General features: G+C 47.4%; 1 protein-coding gene across 2 annotated transcripts in view; it reads left to right on the top strand.

Annotated features, from left to right (window-relative positions):
• Window positions 1–23901, top strand: part of KREMEN1 (kringle containing transmembrane protein 1) — a 96163-nt gene that overhangs the window by 24754 nt on the left and 47508 nt on the right. For both annotated transcript variants that reach the window (XM_065568956.1, XM_065568955.1), the window contains exons 3-5: window positions 11665–11756; window positions 19914–20035; window positions 21229–21382. In XM_065568956.1, the coding sequence (XP_065425028.1) occupies window positions 11665–11756; window positions 19914–20035; window positions 21229–21382 (368 nt within the window). The remainder of the gene's footprint in view (window positions 1–11664; window positions 11757–19913; window positions 20036–21228; window positions 21383–23901) is intronic.

The following is a 23901-nucleotide window of genomic DNA, read 5'->3' as shown; positions in this document are numbered from 1 at the left end:
TGCAATTCTAGAGGGTGCCCTCACCACTACCCCACCCCTGTTCGGGGACTCCTGCAAGGGGGGAGTCTCACACAACAGGGATGAGGATTTTGTGGACGAGGAAGATGAGGAGGAGGGTAGCACACAGCAGGCAAGCGGCGAAACTGTTCTCCCCGACAGCCATGAACTGTTTATCACCCTGGAGCCAACACCCTCCCAAGGCGGGCTCCCAAACTTTGAAGGCAGAGAAGGCACCTCTGGTGAGTGTACCTTTGTAAATATAATACATGGTTTAAAAGCAAGCATGTATAATGATTAATTTGCCCTGAAGACTTGGGATGCATTCGCGGCCAGTACAGCTACTGGAATGCATTCAAGCAACATCTGTTCTTTATCTCTCTGTGTTATCCTCAGGAGAGTGATATCATTCATGGTCACCTGGTTGAAATAGGGGAATTTTATTAAGGGGACATTCAGAGGTGGCCATTCCTGCTGGGCTGTGTGCCTGTGACTGAAAAGAAATCATCCCTGCTGTTAGCCAAGTGGTGGGGGGGGAGGGGTGAAGAGATCATCCTTGAGAATTGGGTGTGTGCGGGGGTTAGTTGGGTTTGTGCTGCACGTTAACCCGAAAACCGCAGCCCCTCCAAAAACTGGCAGGCCTTCAATATAAGAGGCAAAATGCGACCTTGTACCGAAAGCACATGTGCTATGTAATGTTAACAGCTTGGTTCACTGTGAAAGAGTCTACCCATTGTTCTCTAAAACGTGTCTTTTTAAAGAATACTCTCCCTTTTTTTCCCTCCTGCAGCTGCAAATGTTTCAATGCTCCCCCTATCATCTCCGTCCCAGAGGCTAGCACAGATAAGAAGTAAAAAAAAAAAACGCACTCGCGCTGAAATGGTCTCTGAGCTCATGCAGTCCTCCCGCACTGAAAGAGCTCAGCAGAATGTGTGGAGGCAAACAATGACAGAGTCCAGGAAAGCAGAAAACAAACGCGAGGACAGGAGGGATGAGCAAGAGGAAAGGTGGCGGGAGCAAGAGGAGAGGTGGCGGGAGCGTGATGAGAGGAGGCAGGATGCAATGCTGAGGCTACTGGAGGATCAAACTGATATGCTCCGGTGTATGGTTCAGCTGCAGGAAAGGCAGCAGGAGCACAGACCGCCGCTGCAGCCCCTGTGTAACCGCCTGCCCTCCTCCCCAAGTTCCATAGCCTCCTCACCCAGACGCCCAAGAACGCCGGGGGGGCCCTCCGGGCATCCAACCACTCCACCCCAGAGGACTGCCCAAGCAACAGAAGGCTGTCATTCAATAAGTTTTGAAGTGCAGTGTGGCCTTGTCCTTCCCTCCTCCACCACCCCACCCGCTGCTTCCCTCCTCCCCCACCCTTCCTGGGTTACCTTGGCAGTTATCCTCCTATTTGTGTGATGAATTAATAAAGAATGCATGATTTTGAAACAACAATGACTTTATTGCCTCTGCAAGCAGTGATCAAAGCGGGGAGGTTGGTTGGCTTACAGGGAAGTAGAGTGAATCAAGGGGGCGAGTTATCATCAAGGAGAAACAATCAGAACTCTCACACTGTAGCCTAGCCAGTCATGAAACTGGTTTTCAAAGCTTCTCTGATGTGCAGCATGCCCTGCTGTGCAAGTCTAATCGCCCTGGTGTCTGGCTGCACGTAATCAGCGGCTAGGCAATTTGCCTCAACCTCCCACCCCACCATAGACATCTCCCCCTTACTTTCACAGATATTGTGGAGCACATGGCAAGCAGCAATAATAATGGGAATATTGGTTTAGCTGAGGTCTAACCGAGTCAGTAAACTGCGCCAGTGTGCTTTTAAATGTCCAAATGCACATTCTACCACCATTCTGCACTTGCTCAGCCTATAGTTGAACTGCTCCTTACTACTGTCCAGGGTGCCTGTGTATGGCTTCATGAGCCATGGCATTAAGGGGTAGGCTGGGTCCCCAAGGATAACTATAGGCATTTCAACGTTCCCCAACAGTTATTTTCTGGTCTGGGAAGTAAGTCCCTTCCTGCAGCTGTTCAAACAGACCAGAGTTCCTGAAGATGCAAGCTTCATGTACCTTTCCCAGCCATCCCACGTTGATGGGAGTGAAATGTCCCTTGTGATCCACCCGTGCTTGTAGCACCATTGAAAAGTACCCCTTGCGTTTTATGTACTGGCTGCCAAGGTGGTCCGGTCCCAAGATAGGGATATGCGTTCCGTCTATCGCCCCACCATAGTTAGGGAATCCCATTGCAGCAAAGTCATCCACTATGACCTGCACATTTCCCAGAGTCACTACCCTTGATAGCAGCAGCTCAGTGATTGCGTTGGCTACTTGGATCACAGCAGCCCCCCACAGTAGATTTGCCCACTCCAAATTGATTCCCGACTGACCGGTAGCTGTCTGGCATTGCAAGCTTCCAGAGGGCTATCGCTACTTGCTTGTGAACTGTGAGGGCTGCTCTCATCCTGGTATTCTTGTGCTTCAGGGCAGGGGAAAGCAAGTCACAAAGTTCCATGAAAGTGCCCTTACGCATGTGAAAGTTTCGCAGCCACTGGGAATCATCCCAGACCTGCAACACTATGCGGTCACACCAGTCTGTGCTTGTTTCCTAGGCCCAGAATCGGCGTTCCACGGCCTGAGCCTGCCCCATTGCCACCAGGATGTCCAAATTGCCGGGGCCCGTACTTTGAGAGAAGTCTGGTCCATGTCCTCATCACTCCCGTCACCGCGCTGCCGTTGCCTCCTTGCCTGCTTTTGCTGGTTCTGAACATACTGCAGGATAATGCACGAGGTGTTTACAATGCTCATAACTGCCACGGTGATCTGATCAGGCTCCATGCTTGCCGTGGTATGGCGTCTGCAGGAGATCAGAGTAGCAGCAGAAGTGGTGGCTGACAATGGATGCCATGAGAATAGATATTTATAGAGAGATGCCATGAGAATAGAGAACAATGAGAGGGCCTGTGAGGTGGATTCATGAGAGCAGAGTTGCAGTGGAAGCTGGAGCCCATGACAGCCAACATGGAGAAATTCGCTATCTATTGAGACAAGAGCAGGAGAGCAGAGTGGCAGCGGAAGCGATCGTTTGATGACGAAGATTAATAGTCCTACTGCATCTTCTGCTGAAAGCAGTATGGCGCCCTGTAGTGAGTCGGTGTGGCTCCCCGCTGCCCCGGAAGGGGAAGAGCCCATCCGGAGGCCGGAGTGGGCGGAGCTAGGGAGTTCTGAGCCCACCCCTCAGAGGGTCAGGCGGCGACCCGGAAGTATAGAGCCGGGCCCTCAGAACTCAGTCTGGCCCCAGCCACCGGAGACCAGACGTCTCCAGCCTAGCTTGGGGCTGGGAAACCTCTGCGGACCGGAGTGACTGCCAGGAGCCGCCGGGCCTGCCCGGCGCCTGCTACCCCGAGGAGCCGCCGGGCCTGCCCGGCGCCTGCTACCCCGAGGAGCCGCCGGGCCTGCCCGGCGCCTGCTACCCCGAGGAGCCGCCGAGCCTGCCCGGCGCCTGCTACCCCGAGGAGCCGCCGAGCCTGCCCGGCGCCTGCTACCCCGAGGAGCCGCCGAGCCTGCCCGGCGCCTGCTACCCCGAGGAGCCGCCGAGCCTGCCCGGCGCCTGCTACCCCGAGGAGCTCCCAGACTTGCCAAATGATCCCTGGCCAGATGAACCCATGCTCCAGGATCCCCCCGAGGCCGACACCAGCATCCAGGTAGGCCCAGAGGGGGAGTCTGGAATTAGCCTGGGGGCAGCTGACCCCAGTCTGGCTGCAGCACTGCCAGAGCCGACGTCCGTGTGTTGCAGCCAGGATCCCCACTGATGAAGCAGTGGGTCTTCTGCCGCTGCTAGGGCCCCCGGCTGGGACGCAGTGGAGTGGAAGGACCTGCGTCCCCCCTGCCACCCAACCTGTGGGTGGCAGTCTCCCCCTCTCCCAGGCCTGTCGAGGCTCAGGCCTATTACTATGGCTCAGCCCTGCCTGAGGGCCTGAGCTCTGCCTCAGTGTTTGTTGCCCCGCCCTGACCCAGAGCCTGGGCTTAAGTACTTTGTTTACTGTTGCTCAACCCTGACTAAGGGTCTGAGCCCTGACCTAACGCTGGTGCCCGCCCTGAGCTGGGGTCGGGCATCCTGTATCTTTCAGGACTGCAAGGGCTGCCGGGCGAGACCCGACCGCCAGACAAAGCACTCAAGCCCCAGCAGGTAGTGAGTCGGTGTGGCTCCCCGCCGCCCCAGAGCGGGTCAAGCCCTGGCCAACTCCTGTACACGCCCGCAAGGAAAAAAGGCGCGAAACGATTGTCTGACGTTGTTTTCATGAGAGAAGGGCGACTGATGACATGTACCCAAAACCATCCACGACAATGTTTTTGCCCCATCAGGCATTGGGAGCTCAACCCAGAATTCCAATGGGCAGCGGAGACTGTGGGAACCGTGGGATAGCTACCCACAGTGCAATACTCCGAAAGTCGACACTAGCCTCGGTACTGTGAATGCACTCCGCCGACTTAATGCACTTAGTGGGGACACACACAATCGACTGTATAAAATTGCTTTCTAAAAAATCGACTTCTATAAATTCAACCTAATTTCATAGTGTAGACATACCCTATGACACTGCTATAGGCCCCACTCAGTGTATTCTTATTAACAGCTTTGGCAGTCACCTTTGGCCATAGGACATGGATGCTAATGGTGAGACCTTTGTCCTGTAATGTACAAAGTAAGGTTGTGAATGTTTTAAAACCTCTCGGAGAGCTTAGAAGAGTACAGGCGATACACTGATGGGGCAAGATTCTAATAATCAATTGCTATCTCACCTTACTCACCAAAATAGCTTCTGGTGATTGTTAGAGCCCTGTGATCTCATAGACTCATAGACTTTAAGGTCAGAAGGGACCATTATGATCATCTGGTCTGACCTCCCGCATGATGCAGGCCACAAAGCCGTCCCTACCCTTTCCCTTGACTCTGCTGTTGAAGTCCCCAAATCCTGTGGCTTAGAGACTTCAATTAGCAGAGAATCCTCCTGCTAGCGATCCCTGCCCCATGCTGCAGGGGAAGGCGAAAAACCTCCAGGGCCTCTGCCAATCTACCCTGGAGGAAAATTCCTTCCCGACCCCAAATATGGCGATCAGTAAAACCCCGAGCACGTAGGCAAGATTCTCCAGCCTGACCCTCATTAGCCATTATACTATTTACCTGCCATGGCACGCTGTTCCTTTGACTAAAATCATGTTATCCCATTAAACCATTCCCTCCATAAACTTATCTAGCTTAATCTTAAAACCAGACAGGTCCTTCGCCCCCACCGTTTCCCTCGGAAGGCTGTTCCAATATTTCACCCCTCTGACGGTCAGAAACCTTCGTCTAATTTCAAGCCTAAACTTCCCCACAGCCAGTTTATATCCATTCGTTCTCGTGTCCACATTAGTACTGAGCTGGAATAATTCCTCTCCCTCCCTGGTATTTATCCCTCTGATATATTTAAAGAGAGCAATCATATCCCCCCTCAGCCTTCGTTTGGTCAGGCTAAACAACCTGAGCTCCTCTAGTCTCCTTTCATACGACAGGTTTTCCATTCCTCTGATCATCCTAGTGGCCCTTCTCTGTACCCGTTCCAGTTTGAGTTCATCTTTTTTAAACATGGGAGACCAGAACTGCACATAGTACTCCAAATGAGGTCTCACCAGCGCCTTGTACAACGGAAGCAACACCTCCTTATCCCTACTAGATATACCTCGCCTAATGCATCCCAAGACCGCATTGGCTTTTTTCACCGCCACGTCACATTGTCGACTCAGTCATCCTGCGGTCTACAAGGACCCCGAGGTCTTTCTCCTCCTCCGTTACTTCTAACCGATGCGTCCCCAGCTTGTAACTAAAATTGTTGTTAGTCATCCCTAAATGCATCACCTTACACTTTTCACTATTAAATTTCATCCTATTTCTGATACTCTAATTCACAAGGTCATTCAAGTCTCCCTGCAGAATATCCCTATCCTCCTCCGAATTGGCAATACCTCCCAGCTTGGTGTCATCCGCAAACTTTATCAGCCCACTCCTACAATCGGTTCCGAGGTCAGTAATAAATAGATTAAATAAAATGGGTCCCAAAACCGAACCTTGAGGAACTCCACTGGTGACCTCCCTCCAACTTGACAGTTCACCCTTCAATACGACCCGCTGCAGTCTCCCCATTAACCAGTTCCTTATCCACCTCTGGATTTTCATATCGATCCCCATCTTTTCCAGTTTAACCAGTAATTCCTTGTGCGGTACAGTATCAAACGCTTTACTGAAATCAAGGTATATTAGGTCCACCGCATTTCCCTTATCTAATAAGTCCGTTACTTTCTCGAAGAAGGAGGATCTAGAACGTGAGCCCCAGGAATTTGACTAAGTTGCCAACTACAGCCTTTTCTTATGAAAGCCTGCTCAGCTGCTGGCTTTCCTCCTCACAATGGAGTGTGACTGGAATATCAGAACCATTTTTTCTTCACTGGTTAGATCACTATGCTGAGAAATAGCCTTTCAGGTATGTTGAAGGAGGATTGATGGAATCTTTTGAAAACTATAGTCTCTTGGTAAATAGCTTTGACAATCACTGTGACGCAGGATACCTGAGTGCTCTTCCTTGCTCTGTCACTTATTTGCTGGGTGACAATGGATAAATCACTTCTCTCCCCCACCCCCCACTAACCTACCTCATGTGAGTGTTTTGAGGTTACATTTGTTAATGTTTGGGAAGTGTTTTGAGTTCTTTGGATGGGAGATGCTGTAGAAGTGAAAAGGTTTATTATATCCTTAGTCAGAAAGATGCTAGGTCCCACAATCATACCCTAGCTGGAATATTTGTCATACTTCATTTGTATACCAAGAGAGAAGAGGTTTCATTGCACAGTATCCTTATAACATGGAAATTCTTGGATTCCAAGGCTAGAAGGGACCATTGTGGTCATCTAGTCTGACCAACTATATTGCACAGGCCACACAACTTCCCCCAAATAATTCCTAGGTCATAACTTCTGATCTGAATTTAAAAACTCATCACTGATGAAGAATCCACCATGCCCCTTAGTAGAGTGTTCCAGTGATTAATTACTCTCTGTTAAAAAAGTATCCCATATTTCCAGTCTGAATTTGTCTAGCTCAGTGGTTCTCAAACTGTGGGTCGAGACCCCTAAGGAGGTCACAACCCCATTTTAAAGGGGTCGTCAGGGCTGGGGTTAGGGGACAAAGACCAAGACCAAGCCCCACTGTCGGGGGGCTGAAGACCAAGCCCCATTGCCCAGGGTCAAAGCTGAAGCCTAAATCCCATCGTCTGGGTCCGAAGCCCAAGGCCTTCATCCCTTAGTGGCGGGGCTCAGATCACAGGCCCCCCACCTGGGGCTGAAGCCCTTGGGCTTGGGTCCCTCCACCTGGGGTCGTGAAGCAATTTTTGTTATCAGAAGAAGGGTCGCAGTGCAATGAAGTTTGAGAACCCTGATCTAGCTTCAACTTCCAGCCACTGGATCACATTTCTTTGCTTGACTGAAGAGCCCTCTTATCAGAGATCTGTTCTCCAGGTAGATATGAGTTCAATGGAGAGCTGGTCTGAATCAGAGCACTAAAGAGAGGCAGATGTCATCTAGAGGCCAAATTGTGTTTTATCTCAATCAGTTGGGGTAAAGTGGAAATTAGTTAAGTGATGAGTAATCACAAGCAAATCAGAGTTAGTTGTTGTAGGAGGAACTACTACTTAACCTTACTAGTTTACAGTGTAAGATTATCTACTGTATATTAACTACTATTATCCTAATTAAATTCACTTTCTAGGTAACAATTTACATGTATGAAATAAAAGAATTTTGAATTAGAAAATACAATGCACTAGAACATAAACCCTGTCATTGTATGTTCCTGTAGCGAAGTGAGACTCACTGGCGTGGCACCTCCTGCTGGTCATCCTGGGAATTAGCTCAACTCCAGCTTTGGAGCACCCTCTGCTGGCCAGTGTGTCACCTGCCACTAGCCCCATGTCCCTCCTGCATTCCAGTGCCCTTTACCTCAGGGTTCTGCCCCAGCAATACCCCCATGCTCTGGGTCTCCCCTTCCAGGGGAACCCCCAACCCTCTAAACCCATCTTGCCTCAGTGGCTACTTCCAGTCATCATCTAGCCCCCGCTCTCTGGGGCAGACTGCAGTCTGTAATGGCCATTCATGATTGGCAAGGGGGTTGGACCAGCTCCCTCTGCCTAAGCCCGGGCTGCACCTCTGCAACCCCTGTACTGGCTTTGGCCTTTAGCAAGGCCCACATCCTGGGGATTTGCCAGGCTGGAGCTCCCCAGCTCCTCTTACCTTTCCCCAGCCCTGTTCTACTCAGTATCCTGAGCTCCCCGGCAGCCAGGTCCTTCTCTCTCCACAGCTAGAGAGAGACTCCCTGCCTTCTCCCCAGGAGTCCTTCTTATACTGGTCCAGCCAGGCCCTGATTGGCTGCCTCAAGCCCGCCCATGATTGGCTCCCTGGAGCAGTCCTTTCCCAGGGTTGTTTTAACCTCTTCAGGGTCGGAGTGGGGAGACTGCGGCGCTACAGTTCCCGTTTCAGTTTCTTGGTTGCCAACCTCTGTAAGCGCAGAGTTTGGAGGGAAAGTTCTTAGGATGTTTAGTTACTCTTGAGCGATGACTCTGGTGCAACCTTTGTTTACTGTTTTGATTTCCAGCATAAGTACACACAACTATTCCTTGATGTGATCTGTTGGCTTCTTGACTGAACAATTATCCTTCTGCTCCTTTCTGGTTTACAGTCCCTTTGCTCTTTGGCAATTTCTCTATTCCTGTCACTTCACCTTGTATACCTTAAGATGCTGTCCAGATGTTCTTACAGACCTTACTATTTTTCTCTGAAAACATCCACTCAATGTGCAGTGGCAGTCAAAAAAGTGAACAGAATGTTGGGAATCATTAAGAAAGGGATAAATAATAAGACAGAAAATATCATATTGCCGCTATATAAATCCATGGTACGCCCACATCTTGAATACCGCATGCAGATGTGGTCGCCCCATCTCAAAAAAGATATTAGAATTGGAAAAAGTTCAGAAAAGGGCAACAAAAATGATTAGGGGTATGGAGCGTCTGCCATGTGAGCAGAGATTAATAAGACTGGGACTTTTCAGCTTGGAGAAAAGACGACTAAGGAGGGAAACTTCTTCTTAGTGTCCGTAACTCTGTTTGCTATGGAGTTCGCCTTTTTCACTTTGCTTTCTTTATCAATTTTCTACAATTCCTAGTTTCTGATTTATATTCATCACTTTCAATTTCCCCATCTCCCACACACAATTCCCCATTATCATTCAGATTTTTTTGATTGAATTCTTTTGCCACACTGATTTGGCTCATAATTGTTTTGAGCTTTGTAAAATTGGAACTTTTAAAGCACCTAAGCTATGTATTATTGGTTTGGACTGTATTCTCTTTGCACATTACAAATGTGATCAAGTCATGATCATTCGTACCTAGTCTACCATTAATTTTTAGTTCTGTGATCAATTCCTCTTTATCTGTCAAGACAAGGTCTAATATAGAATTCCCCTGTGTTGGTTGCAACACTTTTTGTGTTAGGAAATTGAAATATCTCATAATGCTCTGTAAAACCTCATTTCTGCTATAACAGAATTAGGCAGACTGCAGAGTTGAAGACCTGAGGGACACTCATTTCTTCTTTGTCTCCATGCAACCACTGGGAACCAAGGCAAAGATTTCCAAAGCTATTAACAACCATCTGTCTACACTTTCCTTGCATTTTAAGATGTTTCTGCATTAAATCCTATTAGCATGATTTAATTTAAAGTATTTGATGTCCAGATAGCAGGTACAACAGAAACACTTCCCAAAACTGCTAAGGTGAGAAAAAGACTATTATCACAATACAAGCTTCTCTCTCACAGCTCCACCAATGGACCTCCTTTATCAACTAGAACAGCCCCTTGCTGATATATTTCCACATCCACCAGACTCCAGCAAGCTCTGCCACCATACCTCAGTCCTGACAAAAAATAACCTCTGCTATCCTATTCTTAGGCCTTCCTTCCCCAATACCTCTACCAATGCATCTCAGATCCTGACTGGCAGCAACCCTGCTATTACTATCATGCTCCCCTAATTCTGGCAATTGTTTCTAGCTCCTCATTCTTTAGCTGCAATATCCTTTGCAGTTCTAATGCTGGATCTCCCACAAAGCTTTGCTAGTTCACCCTAACCTTACCATGCAACATATGTGCTCCTTCAGTCCAGCGTGTCTCAGACACAGAAGGCAGATCATGGCAAATTGTAGGATAATTTTGACAGTGACAAATGTTCTCCAAGAAGAGATAAGTAGCTGGCTTTGGTTTTGGACAGAGGGCAAGTCTGAACTTAACCCTCCAGAAGTGAAAGGCTAATGCCTGATGAACTTATTCTGTTAGTCTTCTCTTATTTCATTTAGATTAAAATAATTTTTAAAATGCCCAGACAGAAAGCTAACAATTAATTAGATTTGCAATTGTAAGTGATACCATACAGCAGCAAAAATATCGTATACAAATAATTAATTAGCCCAACCAGGCAATAAATCAAAGCTGCAAAACAGACCCCTTCCCTAACCCACTCAAACATTCCCCCAAACGCTGTAAAATAAATTTATTTTGCAGCATGCCGAGAAAGTCATCAAGTTTGGGCTGTTTTATATTAATGCAGGAACCATGTTCTAGAGTCCCAGAACTCTCACAGAGGATACCCTGCTGGCAGCACCCTCTCTTTCAGTAGCATCCAGTAATAGTACTGCATCTTTAAGAGTTCAAGAATCAGTCGATCATTTTTAGGAAGTTAGCTGGACAAGTACCTTTTTTGGTGGTGTAAATTCTCAATAGTCCTACAGTCCCTTTGGACTTCCCTGCATAGTGTGTAAAAAGGCCCTTTTTGTTTTCTTTCATAAAGATTTGCTGACAGGGTTGTCCTCTCAATCACTCCTGAAGAATCTCCTGTGCTTGAGCATTATAGCTGAATTCATTAATACTTTTGACCCAACAAAGGCACAGAAACTCTCAGAAGTGCGGAATGTTACTGTATTGCCTTGGGCTATAGAGTGGTCAGTGGTTTGGCAGTGAGTGTAAAATAGTATTGAGTATTTCCATGGTTTGTACCATTAAGCTCAGACTTTACCAGGAATTTGAGGATCTTACTGTAATACTATGACTTTTTTCTGATTTACCAAAAATCAGCCAGTGCAAATTCCTTTGGTTTTCCCAATACCCAATGCCCAATTAGCTCAGTAAACAACAAGGAGTCTGGTGGCACCTTAAAGACTAACAGATTTATTTGGGCATAAGCTTTCATGGGTAAAAACCTCACTTCTTCAGATGCAGATGAGGTTTTTACCCACGAAAGCTTATGTCCAAATAAATCTGTTAGTCTTTAAGGTGCCACCAGACTCCTTGTTGTTTTTGTAGATACAAACTAACACAGCTACCCCCTGATACTTGATGTTAGCTCAGTAGTTCTTACCATTCTATTTTCCACTATTTTCTTCTTGGAAAGACAGACCAGCTGAAACACTGCAGTACAAATTAAAATGATAGCGATGAAGCCTTAGATTTAAAATAAAAATGAAGGATCTGTATGTGGTTCACAAAAATGTTTGACAAATTTTTGGTGTCTCCTTCCCTTGATAGGAACCCTGATGGAGATGTCAGCCCCTGGTGCTACATTGCAGAGTGTGAGGATGGAGTGTATTGGAAATACTGTGAGATTCCGTCTTGCCGAAGTAAGAGAAAACATTTACTCTTCCGTAGAGATTGAAAGTCACGTGACAGTAGGTGATGGTTTTAGTAACATTCACTAACGGGAACTAGAATAAAATCAAACAGCTTTTTTTATCCGCTTGTGACCTAAGCAAAATTTTCAATGCTGTGCTACAGAGATAAAGGCAAACTCACTACACCCTCCATACCCCATCCACGGGCATAACTACTGAATTGTTATTTACAGTAAAATACAGTACAGGGATTAGCTCCAAATTAATGAAGTGCTACTAGTTTCCTATAAATGTAGAATTTATTAAAAATAAAAAGTGACTAAATAATAGGAAAGTATAAAAGTTCAAAAAACAAAAAAATTAAAAAAACAGCTGTTCATTATCAGTCCTTAATGTAGTGTACTTATCTTAGAGAAGCAGCCGTGTTAGTCTGTATCCGCAAAAAGAAGAACAGGAGGACTTGTGGCACCTTAGAGACTAACGAATTTATTAGAGCATAAGCTTTCGTGGACTACAGCCCACTTCTTCGGATGCATATGCTCCGAAAGCTTATGCTCTAATAAATTTGTTAGTCTCTAAGGTGCCACAAGTTCTCCTGTTCTTCTTTTTATCTTAGAGAGAGTGTTTCCATAGTGCCTGTCAACACACGCCAACATTTTCATACCTGAGTGCCTAAAGTTATGTGCCTAAGAGCCAAATTTTCAAAACTCTCTGGCTAAATTATGAACTGAAATCCCCTAGATGCATTTACTAACAAGTACTTACAGCCAAATCCTTAAGCACCAATCCTGCATATATGTTTTAACTTTACATGTGAGCAATCTCACTGATTTCAAGGGGACTACTTATGTGTGTATGTTAAGCATGTGTATTATGTATTTGCAGGCTCAGAGCTTTTGTCCTTACTCAGACACACTTCCAGTTTGAGACTGAGTAAAAACTATGTGAGTAAACTATGATTTGGATCTTGCTCACCACTACCTCTTATAGGTACGAGAGGATAGTATATGCAGGTTAGACAACTAAATTTAAAAATTTGCCCTTAAGGTAAAAGGGCATTTTTATTTAGATGACTACGTGTGGATTTAGGAGACTAACTTCAGAAAAGTAGGAATGAAAGTTTTGTTCTTAGTTTCTAATTTAGAGTCATGATGCATGATCCATAGTGGATTTTACTCATCACCTATCCAAGATACCAGAAGCTCTTCCAGCTCAAAGTGACTCTCTGAATTTTAGGGTACTTTCTTGATTTAAAGTGGGACACCTGTTTTCTTTAAAGCCCATAGATCCTAGCAAATTATCTGGATTTGGCTCTAATAAAAAAAGTTGGAAAGCAAATTTTCTGCCCATTTGTTCCACACAAAGAAAGCTTTTCAGTACTAGACCCAGTCATTTTCTCTGTGGTGGGGAACAGAGGGTTTAAATTTGGACATTTTTATTTGCACAGATAATCCCAGATTTACATTTACAAAATGTCCTTTTGACCAGTAGTAGCTGCTCAAGCTTTGCATTGAAACCAGATACTAGAAAAAGGAATTGCAGCAATTTAGAACAAACCGTACATTGCAAGCCCCTCCAAGTCTTAATGCAAACCTGATGATTTGTACAGTTGTTTAAGGAGGAAGAGCTTGTTTCTTCCCTCCGTTTTCTGTTTTGAGCAGGCCCGAAGATAAGTCTCAGGCACACTGCAACTAGGTTTGAAAAATACACCGTCAGGATTTGGATACCTTGGTGGGGGGGATAGAGAAATTGGATGTGGAAATTCTTATTGATTGGTCAATTTTTAGAACAGAATTATCAGACACATAGATGAACACGTTTTGTTGGGACACAGTCACCACAGCTATAACAGGATTCAAAAAAGAATTAAGTAAGTTCATGGATGATAGGTCCATCAGTGGCTATTAGCCAATATTAGGGTTACCATTCGTCCGGATTCCCCCGGACATGTCCGGCTTTTTTAAGTTAAAAATAGCATCCGGGGGGAATTTGTCAATGTCCGGACTTCCCCCCATGCGGGGCTTACAGGGCAGCCGGACGGATGGTGCCACTCGCTCGGGGCTCCGGTAGCCAGAGCCCTTCCTCCACTTCCCCCTCCTCTCTCCTGAAACTTGACACCACTCCCCTGCTCTCTCTCCCTCCCTCCCTGCATTCACAGATCGCCGGCCGTCACCTCGGCCTCCGGCAGTCTGGAGCTCCGACCCTGCTCCCCTCCCCCGCTGCCGAGCGCGCTGCTCTGCAGCACAGTAAGGGGGCCGGGGGCCAGAGAAGCGGCAGGGAGGTTCTGGGGGGGGGGGCAGTCAAGAGACATGGAGCAGGGGAAGGGTTGGATGGGTCAGGAGCTCGGGGGGGGCTGTCTGGGGGTTGGGGGTGTAAGGTTTTGGGCAGTCAGGGTACAGGTGGGGGGGTCTCAGGAGGGGGCAGTTAGGGGACAAGGAACAGGGAGGCTTAGGTAGGGGGTGGGGTTCTGGAGGGCAGTTAGGAGCAGGGGTCCCAGGAGGGGGCAGTCAGGGGACAAGGAGCGGGGGGGGCAGGTCAGGAGTTCAGGGGGGGCTTTCTGGGGAGGGTGGATAAGGTTTTGGGCAGTCAGGGTACAGGTAGGAGGTAGGGTCCTGGGGGGCAGTTTGGGGGGGGGTCTTAGGAAGGGGCAGTTAGGGGATAAGGCACAGGGAGGCTTAGGTAGGGGGTGAGGTTCTGGAGGGCAGTTAGGAGCAGGGGTCCCAGGAGGGGGCAGTCAGGGGACAGGGAGCAGAGGGGTTTAGATGGGTCAGGAGTTCTGGGGGGGGCTGTCAGGTGGTGGGGGTGTGGATAAGGGTTGGGGCAGTCAGGGGACAGGTAGGGGGTAGAGTCCTAGGGGGCCAGTTAGGATGTGGGGAAGGTCTCAGGAGGGGGCAGTCAGGGGACAAGAGGCAGGGAGGCTTAGGGAGGGGGTGGAGTCCTGGGGGGGAGTTAGGGGCAGGGGTCCCAGGAGGGGGCAGTCAGGGGACAAGGAGTGGGGGGGAGGGTTGGGGGTTCTGAGGGGGCAGGAAGTGGGAGGGAGTGGAAGGGGCAGGGGCGGGGCTAGGACAGGACGGGGGCGGGGCTAGGGCGGGGCTCCTCCCGTCCTCTTTTTTGATTGTTGAAATATGGTAACCCTAGCCAATATGGTCAGGGATGCAACCCCATGCTCTGGGTGTCCCTAAGCCTCTGATTGCCAGATACTGGGACTGAATGATAGGGGATGGATCATTTGATAATTGCTCTGTTTTGTTCATTCCCTCTGAAGCATCTGGCATTGGCCACTGTCGGAAGACGAGATACGGGGCTGGATGCTCAGTTCACTGTAAGCTGCACGGCCATGCAGCTGCCTATTAAGCGCTGCACAGACGCTCAGGGCTGCGGCAGGGAGAGATGCCGCTCCCCACGCTCCAGACCTGCCATGCTGCCCCTCTCCCCATCCCCGACCTAGCTCAGCTCTGGCTGGGGGATAAGTGCCCCTACTCCGACCCAGCCCAGCACCGAACCTGCCATGGCCAGGGGCTAGGCGCCTATCCCCCAACCCAGCCTGACCTAGACCTGCCACAGCAGGGAGAGGCGCCTTACCCCTCAGGTGCTGCTGCAAGGAGAGTGAGCTGGGGAGGAGTCCTCTCTCCCCATTGTAGCCCCAGGGAGCCCCACTGCACCCCAATTCCCTCATGCCTAGCCGCACCCCCAGAGCCCACACCCCAAGCCAGAGCCCTCACCCCTCTGCACCCCAACCCTCAGTTCCAGCCCTGAGCCCCCTCCAACACTCCGAATCTCTCGGCCCCACCCTGCCACATGAATTTTGTTATGTGCACCAATATGAAAGTAATGTGTCACACATCACCTCCATATTGGTGCACATAACAAAATTCATTCTGCACATAGGTGAGAAAAATTAGAGGGACACTGGCTGGATGGACCATTGGTTTGACCCAGTATGACCATTCTTATGTTTTTAGGGGTCAGGGTAGATAGTTAATTGAACATGAGCTCCAAGTCCAATGCTGTGGCTAAAAGGATCATCGCAGTCCTGAAATCATGGAAACTAGACAAATTGAAACTAAAAATAGATGCAAATTTTTAATGGTGAGGGTAAATAACCCATGGAACCTACCTAGGAACATGATGAATTTTGTATCACTTTAAATCAAGACTGACTATCTTTCTAAAAGCTATGCTCCTGCTCTAACAGGAGTTATGGCCCTGATGCAGACTTTCTGTAGCCTGTGTTATGCAGGAGGTCACATTAGATTAGCATAATGGTCCTGTCTGGCCTTAAAAATCTATGAATCTTTATCTGATGGTCTTGTACCACCAGTAATACCTACTGTGAATGAGCCTGACCACAAATCCCAAAAGTCAAGGCTCTGTAGTCTGTATGTCATTTTATCAACCACATTTGCTTTTTAGCTAGCACTGTTTGGTTGTTGTCTGTTGTGATGTCCCAATTAATTCTTATGTAAAAGAAGTGGACCAGTTTGACCTCCCATTACATTTATTAGCTTCTCTAATTGGTAGAGACACAAATTCATGCTGGAAGAACTAAGAATGACACTTGTTTAACATCTGAAATTGAGTTGCTTTAGTCATTCAGGCCCTGTCTACACTAGGGCAATGGTGCAAAGTTTCCACCCATTCCCTAATGTAGCTAGGGCCTCACAGTGCAGGGATGGTCTTCATTAATGATGCATAACTTTACAGTGTTTCTCAATATGAGCAATTCTTTGCATTATGCTTGCAGCTGTCAGGGCATGTTAGATCATCAGAAAAAACTGTCACATATTGGTGTTAAGCTTGGAGTCTCACACCACTTCATCCCAATACAATATAAACAAGTGTATATTAAAAAAGGTACTGTCAAACAATTGCAATTTGACACTGTACTAAGAACCACGTTCTGTGATCTGTCACTTAGCCACTACAGATTTGGTAAAAAAACATTGTTTCCAAATCAGAGTCCCCTGGGGAAAACACACAGCCTTGTGTGTTATTTCCATATCAAACACTCCGTGGTGACCCTACCACAGCAATTCAGTGGTAGCCTATGGCTGGGGGGGGAACCCCAATGACAACCATAGATTGGATGGTCATACTAAAATGATATGACACGTAGTGCTCTGTTCTTCAAAGGGCCGAGCACTGAGATCCCAAAGCATTTCAGTGTACGAGAAGCAAATGATAGTCCCAATGAATTCAGTAAGACTCCTCACATGCTTCTAGTTAAGAATATGCTTAAGTGGTTTGCTGGATTGGGGCCAGAATGCTCAGCACCTTGAGAAATTGAAGCCTCATTTAGTATTAACTGCCCAGTCCTAGACTAGATTGATGCCTCTCAATGAGCCACAGTTGGCTCCAAATCCATCACATTCCTTTTGTTTGTCAGAGATTGGAGTGCTGAGGTATGATAGGACCCTACAGGGGCTCACTAGCTATACAATGTTACCCTAGTGGCATGTTTGTTTGTTGTTTTTTAGTTAGAGAATTTAATAATTTACCAACCGGGAGGGTCCCACCATTAAAACTAACTCAAAGCATATTTTTAATATGCTGTTTTAGGAATTCCCAAAGTCTCATGGGTGAAGTGGGCTAGGATGGTATTACAGGAAGTAGTTGTTGGACAATGTAATAATGCACCCTACAGAAATTTGAGCGGTCTCTGCAGGTGTTCTGTCAATCTGGACTCAGGTGGAGAAGAGCTCCAGGTGAAAATTACCTATGATACATTCATTCAGACAGTATCTTGAAGTCTCAGTAATTATATGTTCATTGCTGCAAGCTTGATTGGTGCATGGTACTTCATAGCGCTAGCTAGAGTACTTATCTATATACAGTATTAACACTGGAAACTTTAGCTGTATTTTAAGACTTAAAACAGTATTTTTTATGAACCCTAGACCAGAGCAGCATTAATTACTCAAACAAAACTACACATACTAGAATGTTCTCCTCCCCAAATCTCCTGTTTTCTTAATGTCTCACCTATAGTGAGATATACTAGACATAGACATAATTGTTTTTGTGAAGAATATGGCAATATAAAATTCAGTATATTAATTAATCACTAATGGCTACACTAAACCAGCCCCTAAAAATTAAGAGGTGTTCATCCTTTGCCTTCTGTTTTTTACTTGTATTAATCCCTTTCTGCCTTACTGTCATGTAGCTTTGCTCTGCTTGTGTCAGCATTAAACTTATTATATACTGCCTCTTGTGTCTGGTGTTTGATCAGGTCCAAAAAATATAAAATTTCAATGTTTTGTTACCTGAATCATTACTGGATTGACATGCTCTTGTCAATTTTTGTGGGACCTGGAATGTTTTAATTTTTTTTTTTTTTTTTTTGCTTTTACTAATGAATATTAAAAACTCCATGAAGAAACCAGGCATCAATCTGTATTATAGCTGCATCCTAAAACTATATTGTTCCCAGTTTGGCCTGTTATAAGGGATTTGTAAAGTAGACGAATCAGTGTTTCTTTGGACTCATTGAGATGGCAACAAGAAAACTAGAATAAAAATGTCTTATTGTCTGCACATTATGCAAACAACAAAGGAGGGTTCCACTCTTCAGCAGAGAGAACTCTGCACCATGGACACTGGGGCTCAGTCTAACTTAGGTATCTATTTATCTCTATCAGCATCCTTAAAGCATAGAAAGCTATTGTGCAGCCCAGCACTGACATTTACAAGCTCTATTACTATCAGCAGGGGAATGATTTATCCCACTGTGCCAGCTAGCCTTTAGCTGTTATTTTGGTATCTAGAACTGCTAATTGATGGTCATGTGCACTATGTTGAGCGTGTCTTGGAAAATAAAGTATGTTATCCCCAGACACACAAGTTGTCTGGGTTCTCTATGCCTCCTTCAGACAACTGCAAAAGGATCATACAGGGGGAATCCCAGGTGGAGGGACTCCTCTCTCTGTTGGGCACCAGCACAAACTCTTTTAGTAAATGTTACTCACCTTGAATAGATGCGAGGGAATTAAAAGGGAAACAGTGTCACAGGGTTTGTCCCTTGTCCACCCCACGTTGACATGATCCATAATCTCAATTACTAGGATGAGTTTTGTGCTCATGCATTAGGCTCTAACTATACTGGAGCTACAGCCAGGTCTAATGCTGGCAAGTGCTATTCAGCTTTCTGCCATGTGCAACATCCCTCAATCCTGAATTCAACCAGATCTCAGACAGAATCTGGTGCTATTATTCCAGTCCTGGGCCTGCCTGGGTGAAGAGTAGTGTATAGTGCTAAGCTAACTCCAATGTGATGTTCACTATACAGTACTGCAGATGAGAATGAAATCTTTGCTGATGTTAGATGAAAAGAAGTCTCTATTAGCTTAGATCTTCTACATGGGATAGTCACACCGGAGCCACAAAAATACAGATACATCTCATTTGCAAATGAATCACACACATCATATGGGGAATGTAACTTTTTTCTTCCAAAAACACTAGTGTCTATTATTAAACTAATATCTGTACTATTAAAGGTTTTAGTCTTTGAGTGATAAGGACTAGGAGGTTCTATCCTCTGAACCTCCCCTCCCCACCAACTGCATTATAACAAGGTATCAACTTTAATTCTTTGTACTCCCAGCACCCGCTTATGATTACTGGCAATGAAGTATCCTGGCAAATAGCATAGATCCAATGGCTCCATGGACTCCACTTTGTAAGACAGCTATTTTATGTCCATACTCAATAAAATAGTTTGAATAGAAGCCATATTTCTTAACAATGCCTCATTACAACATACATCATTCATTCCAAATCCAAATTTACCCTGATCTCACTCAAACCTAGTGTAATCTTCCTGTTTATTATTGCTGACATCAGGAATGCTGAATAATGAAATTATCTATCTTAGGTACTTATGTGGCCCCTATTACCATATCATCAGAACCTTATTATAAAATATGGTGTGTATGTATTCAGGAATGAAGCCGACCTCACTTCCTGTCTCCTTGTCCTCTGCTATGTTTGCTGGGTCTTTTTCATATTTTCTAAAGGCCAGTGTCGTACAGCTGGAGCTTGCTAATATGAGATCTACGCTAGAAGCTGTGCAGGGGCCTCAAGGTTACACTTGAAATTCTTTGTATCATAGTGTACACTCATGGGCACAGGTCTAGAATATTTGTTCTCCATAATTCTTTCCAGTGCCTGGGAATCTTGGCTGTTACAAGGACTATGGAGATCCACCTCTTACTGGCATCAGTGAGACCTCAAACAAACTCACTATCCAAACCTGCATCAGCTTCTGCCGAAATCAGCAGTTCAAGGTAATTTCTTTGCTCGCCATTTACAGAGAGGTGGTTTTTTTTTTTAAACGGGACAGGATGACACACACACAGATCTCTGCTGTATTTCTGGTGCCTTCTTTTCTTGCCCCAGGAAACCCAGCCTCTCACTCCCTCCCACTCTAGGGAGTCCAGCCTTTCTCCTGCTATCCAAGATAGCTTGGGTATAAGCCAAAAAAAAGTTATATTTTAACTACTAGGAGGAGGTGCCTGCAGACATGTGAATGCTTTTGTATACTTACACTTCATTAATGAAACAACCCTTCTGTAGAAGGTTGGACTCACCCTGCGGCACCTCCTGCTGGTCATCTCAGGAATTAGCTCTTCCAGCATCCTGGAGCACCCCCTGCAGGCCAGTGATCTGCCTGTCCTCTGGCCCCATGTCCCTCCCAGACCCCGGTGCCCTTTTATCTGGGATGCTGCCCCCTGGCAGTACACCCCTCAGTACTAGGGTCTCCCCTTCCCAGAGAACCCCCACCCACTATCCCTACCTTGCCTCAGAATAAGGCCACTGCCAGTCACCAACTAGCCCCCACTCCCTGGGGCAGACTGCAGTACAGGCCACTCATCACAGGCAATGTTGGGTTTGGACCTGCTGCCTTGGCCTAGCTCTGGGCTGCCCTCTGCAACCCCCAGTACCCCTTGGCCTTCTGCTAGGCCACAGCCTTAGGCTTTCCAGGCTGGAGCTCCCCAGCTCCTCAGCCTGTCCCCAGCCCTGCTCCACTCAGGTACCCTGTCTCTAGCTTGCTACAGCCAGGCCCTTCTCTCTGAACACAGGGAGAGAGAGATACTGTTTGGGCGCATGGCTCCCAGCCTTCTTATACAGGCCAGCTGTGGCCTGATTGGGGCGTGGCCCAGCTGTGGCTGCTTCCCCAATCAGCCCAGCTTTTAGAGCTGCAGCCCTCCACCAGGGCTGTTTTAAGCCCTTCCAGGCAGCAGCAGGGTAACCACCCCGCTACACCTTCCCTCCCTCTGCACAGGCTTTCTCACCAGCCTTAAATGGCACCCCTGCAGCTCAGTCATCTGCAGAACACCCTGCCAGCTTTCTCCTGGCCCTGCTCCTAATCATTCTCCAAATGGTACACTCCTTGCTGTCCTCTTTATGCCCTGACAACGTGCTATCTGTGTTCCCCCAATGTCAGCCCTTCCTGTCTAAAGTCTCTTTGTTATCACAGTTGGCAGGCATGGAGTCAGGCTATGCCTGTTTCTGTGGGAATAACCCTGACTATTGGCGCTATGGGGAGGCAGTCAGCACAGAATGCAACAGTGTCTGTTTTGGCGACCATACCCAACCCTGTGGTGGCGATGGCAGGGTCATCCTCTTTGACAGTAAGTATTGAAATGGCCTGAGCATCTCTGAAAGGGAGGCTTCAAATACTTAGCAAATCAGGGGAAAGAGTCTTCAAGGAATTTGGGCACGACTGAACACAAAACAATGTAAGACTCACAGTAGGGCTCAACTGTAGGGCAGCTGAGGTCCTGTCTGGCTTAGAACAATGAGAACCTGAATTCAGAGTAAAATTAATTAACCTTCATTCCAATTCTGTGAATGGAGTGGCATATCTCTTCCAATAAATGATACTTGCTCAGACAACTGCTTCATGCTCCAGATACTAGGGTGCCCTTTTCCACAAAGGGCTCTCAAGTGGCAGTCATCCACAACACAGCAACACAGCACTGAAGGGCACTTTCAGATCTGCTCTTAACTGATGAATGCATGTGCAACTAAGGTAAGTGATCATCTTCAGTCATCCCATCAGACATCATAATTGGTACACATCAGCTCAACTTTTAATAAATAGTGTTATGTTCAGTCTGGTAAAGGAGAAAGGGGAACCCAGCTGAGATTTACCTGGAGCTGTGGGAAGAGGAGGGAGTTCCACCTTTTACACTAAAAATAATTAGATGTAATTATAAATCTAGTTACTAATTTTTGAGTAAAGGAAAAACAGAATAGTTGACCATAGACCTTATTTTCTTACCTACATAGTAAAAGAGGATGTCAAATATACAAGACAACAAAATGTAGAAGACCTGTCAGTGGAGCAGCATGTTACATCAAAGGAATGAGTTATATTCAGGGGTGAAAGTAACTGAGGACACTTACCGGTACGGGGGGTTGGCTCTGGCCCCCGGAAGGGGCGGGGCCTCAAGCGGTAGGGGCAGGGCTGGGTGTCAGCATCCCCCAGCCAACCCTTGGACCGCGCCGCCCAGGGCTCCCGTGTTGATTTAAAGGGCCCAGAGCTCTGGACACTGCTGCTGTGGTAGGAGCCCTTTTAAATCACCGGCTCCAGGGCAGCTGCTCCCTTTGCCCCCTCCCCCCCGCCCGTCAGTGGCCGGGGGAGGCAATAGGGTTTAAAGCACTGCAGGGTCCTTTGCCACAGCAGTGCTTTAACGTTGCTTCCTCCCCCCCCCCCCGTCCATTGGCAACCCCACCAACTGGAGGGCGCAGCAACATTAAAGCACTGCTGCAGCAAAGGACCATCCTTAAAGAGTTGCCACAGCAGCGCTTTAATGTTGCTGCCCCTCCGCCCCCCCCCCCCCACTATCGGTGGCCCTGACGGTACGGACCCTACCGGCAGGGCCCCCGACAGGGGAGGCAAAAGGGGCAGGGACATTAAAGCGCTGCCACGGCAGCACTTTAATGTGGGCTGATTATGGGCTGGTGCAGGTTCTTACCGGTACAGAGTACCAGCCTGTACTGGCTCACTTTCACCCCTGGTTATATTTCCTTAACACTCTACACACCCAGAGGACTCCTCGCTTGCACTCTCTCCCTACAAATACCAGTTCCAGTTGCGTAACCTTACAGACTGAGGGTATGTCTACACTACGAAATTAGTTCGAATTTATAGAAGCCGGTTTTATAGAAATCGTTTGTATACAGCCGATTGTGTGTGTCCCCACATAAAATGCTCTAAGTGCTCTAGTCGGCGGACCGCGTCCACAGTACGAGGCTAGCGTCGACTTCCGGAGCATTGCACTATGGGTAGCTATCCCACAGTTCCCGCAGTCTCCGCCGCCCCTTGGAATTCTGGGTTGAGATCCCAATGCCCGGATGATGAAAAACAGTGTCGCGGGAGGTTCTGGGTACATGTCGTCAGGCCCCTCCCCCTCCGTCACAGCAACGGCAGACAATAGATTCGCGCCTTTTTACCTGGGTTACCTGTGCAGACAACATACCACAGAAAGCATGGAGCCCGCTCAGCTCACCGTCACCATATGTCCTCTGGGTGCAGGCAGACGTGGGACTGCATTGCTACACAGCAACAGCTGCTAACTGCCTTTTGGCGGTAGACGGTGCAGTAGACTGGTAGCCTTCATCGGCGATCTGGGTGCTGGCAGCCGTGGGGCTGCATTGCACCAGCCCCTTGCCTTTTGGCAGTAGATGGTGTATTACGACTGGTAACCGTCCTATTACAAGTTGGCTCATCGCACATTAGCAGAGTCTTCCCTGAGCAGCAGATTGTGCAATAGGCCTGAAGGCCATCGTAATACACTAACTGCCAAGCGCCCAGTATTTGCTGCCAAGCACCCAGAAAGATGCTGAGGGCTATCAGTCACGCTGCACCGTCGTCTTAAGATGTAAAAAATAGATTTGCTCTGTATTCATTTGCTTCCCCCTCCCTCCGTCAAATCAACGGCCTGCTAAGCCCAGGGTTTTAAGTTTAATCTTTGGGGGGAACCATTCTGTGTGACAGTTGTTTGTGTTTCTCCCTGATGCACAGCCACCTTTCTTGATTTTAATTCCCTGTTCCTGTACCTGTACGCCATGTCGTCACTCGGCCCTCCCTCCTTCTCCTGGTCCGTCAGATACTAGTTTCGCGCCTTTTTTCTGACCAGGCGCC

The sequence above is a fragment of the Chrysemys picta genome, chromosome 15 (genome assembly GCF_011386835.1).
Source record: "Chrysemys picta bellii isolate R12L10 chromosome 15, ASM1138683v2, whole genome shotgun sequence".
Lineage (NCBI taxonomy): Eukaryota > Metazoa > Chordata > Testudines > Emydidae > Chrysemys > Chrysemys picta.
The sequence above is the reverse complement of the archived record's forward strand: the minus strand, read 5'-3'. Positions and strand labels throughout refer to the sequence as shown.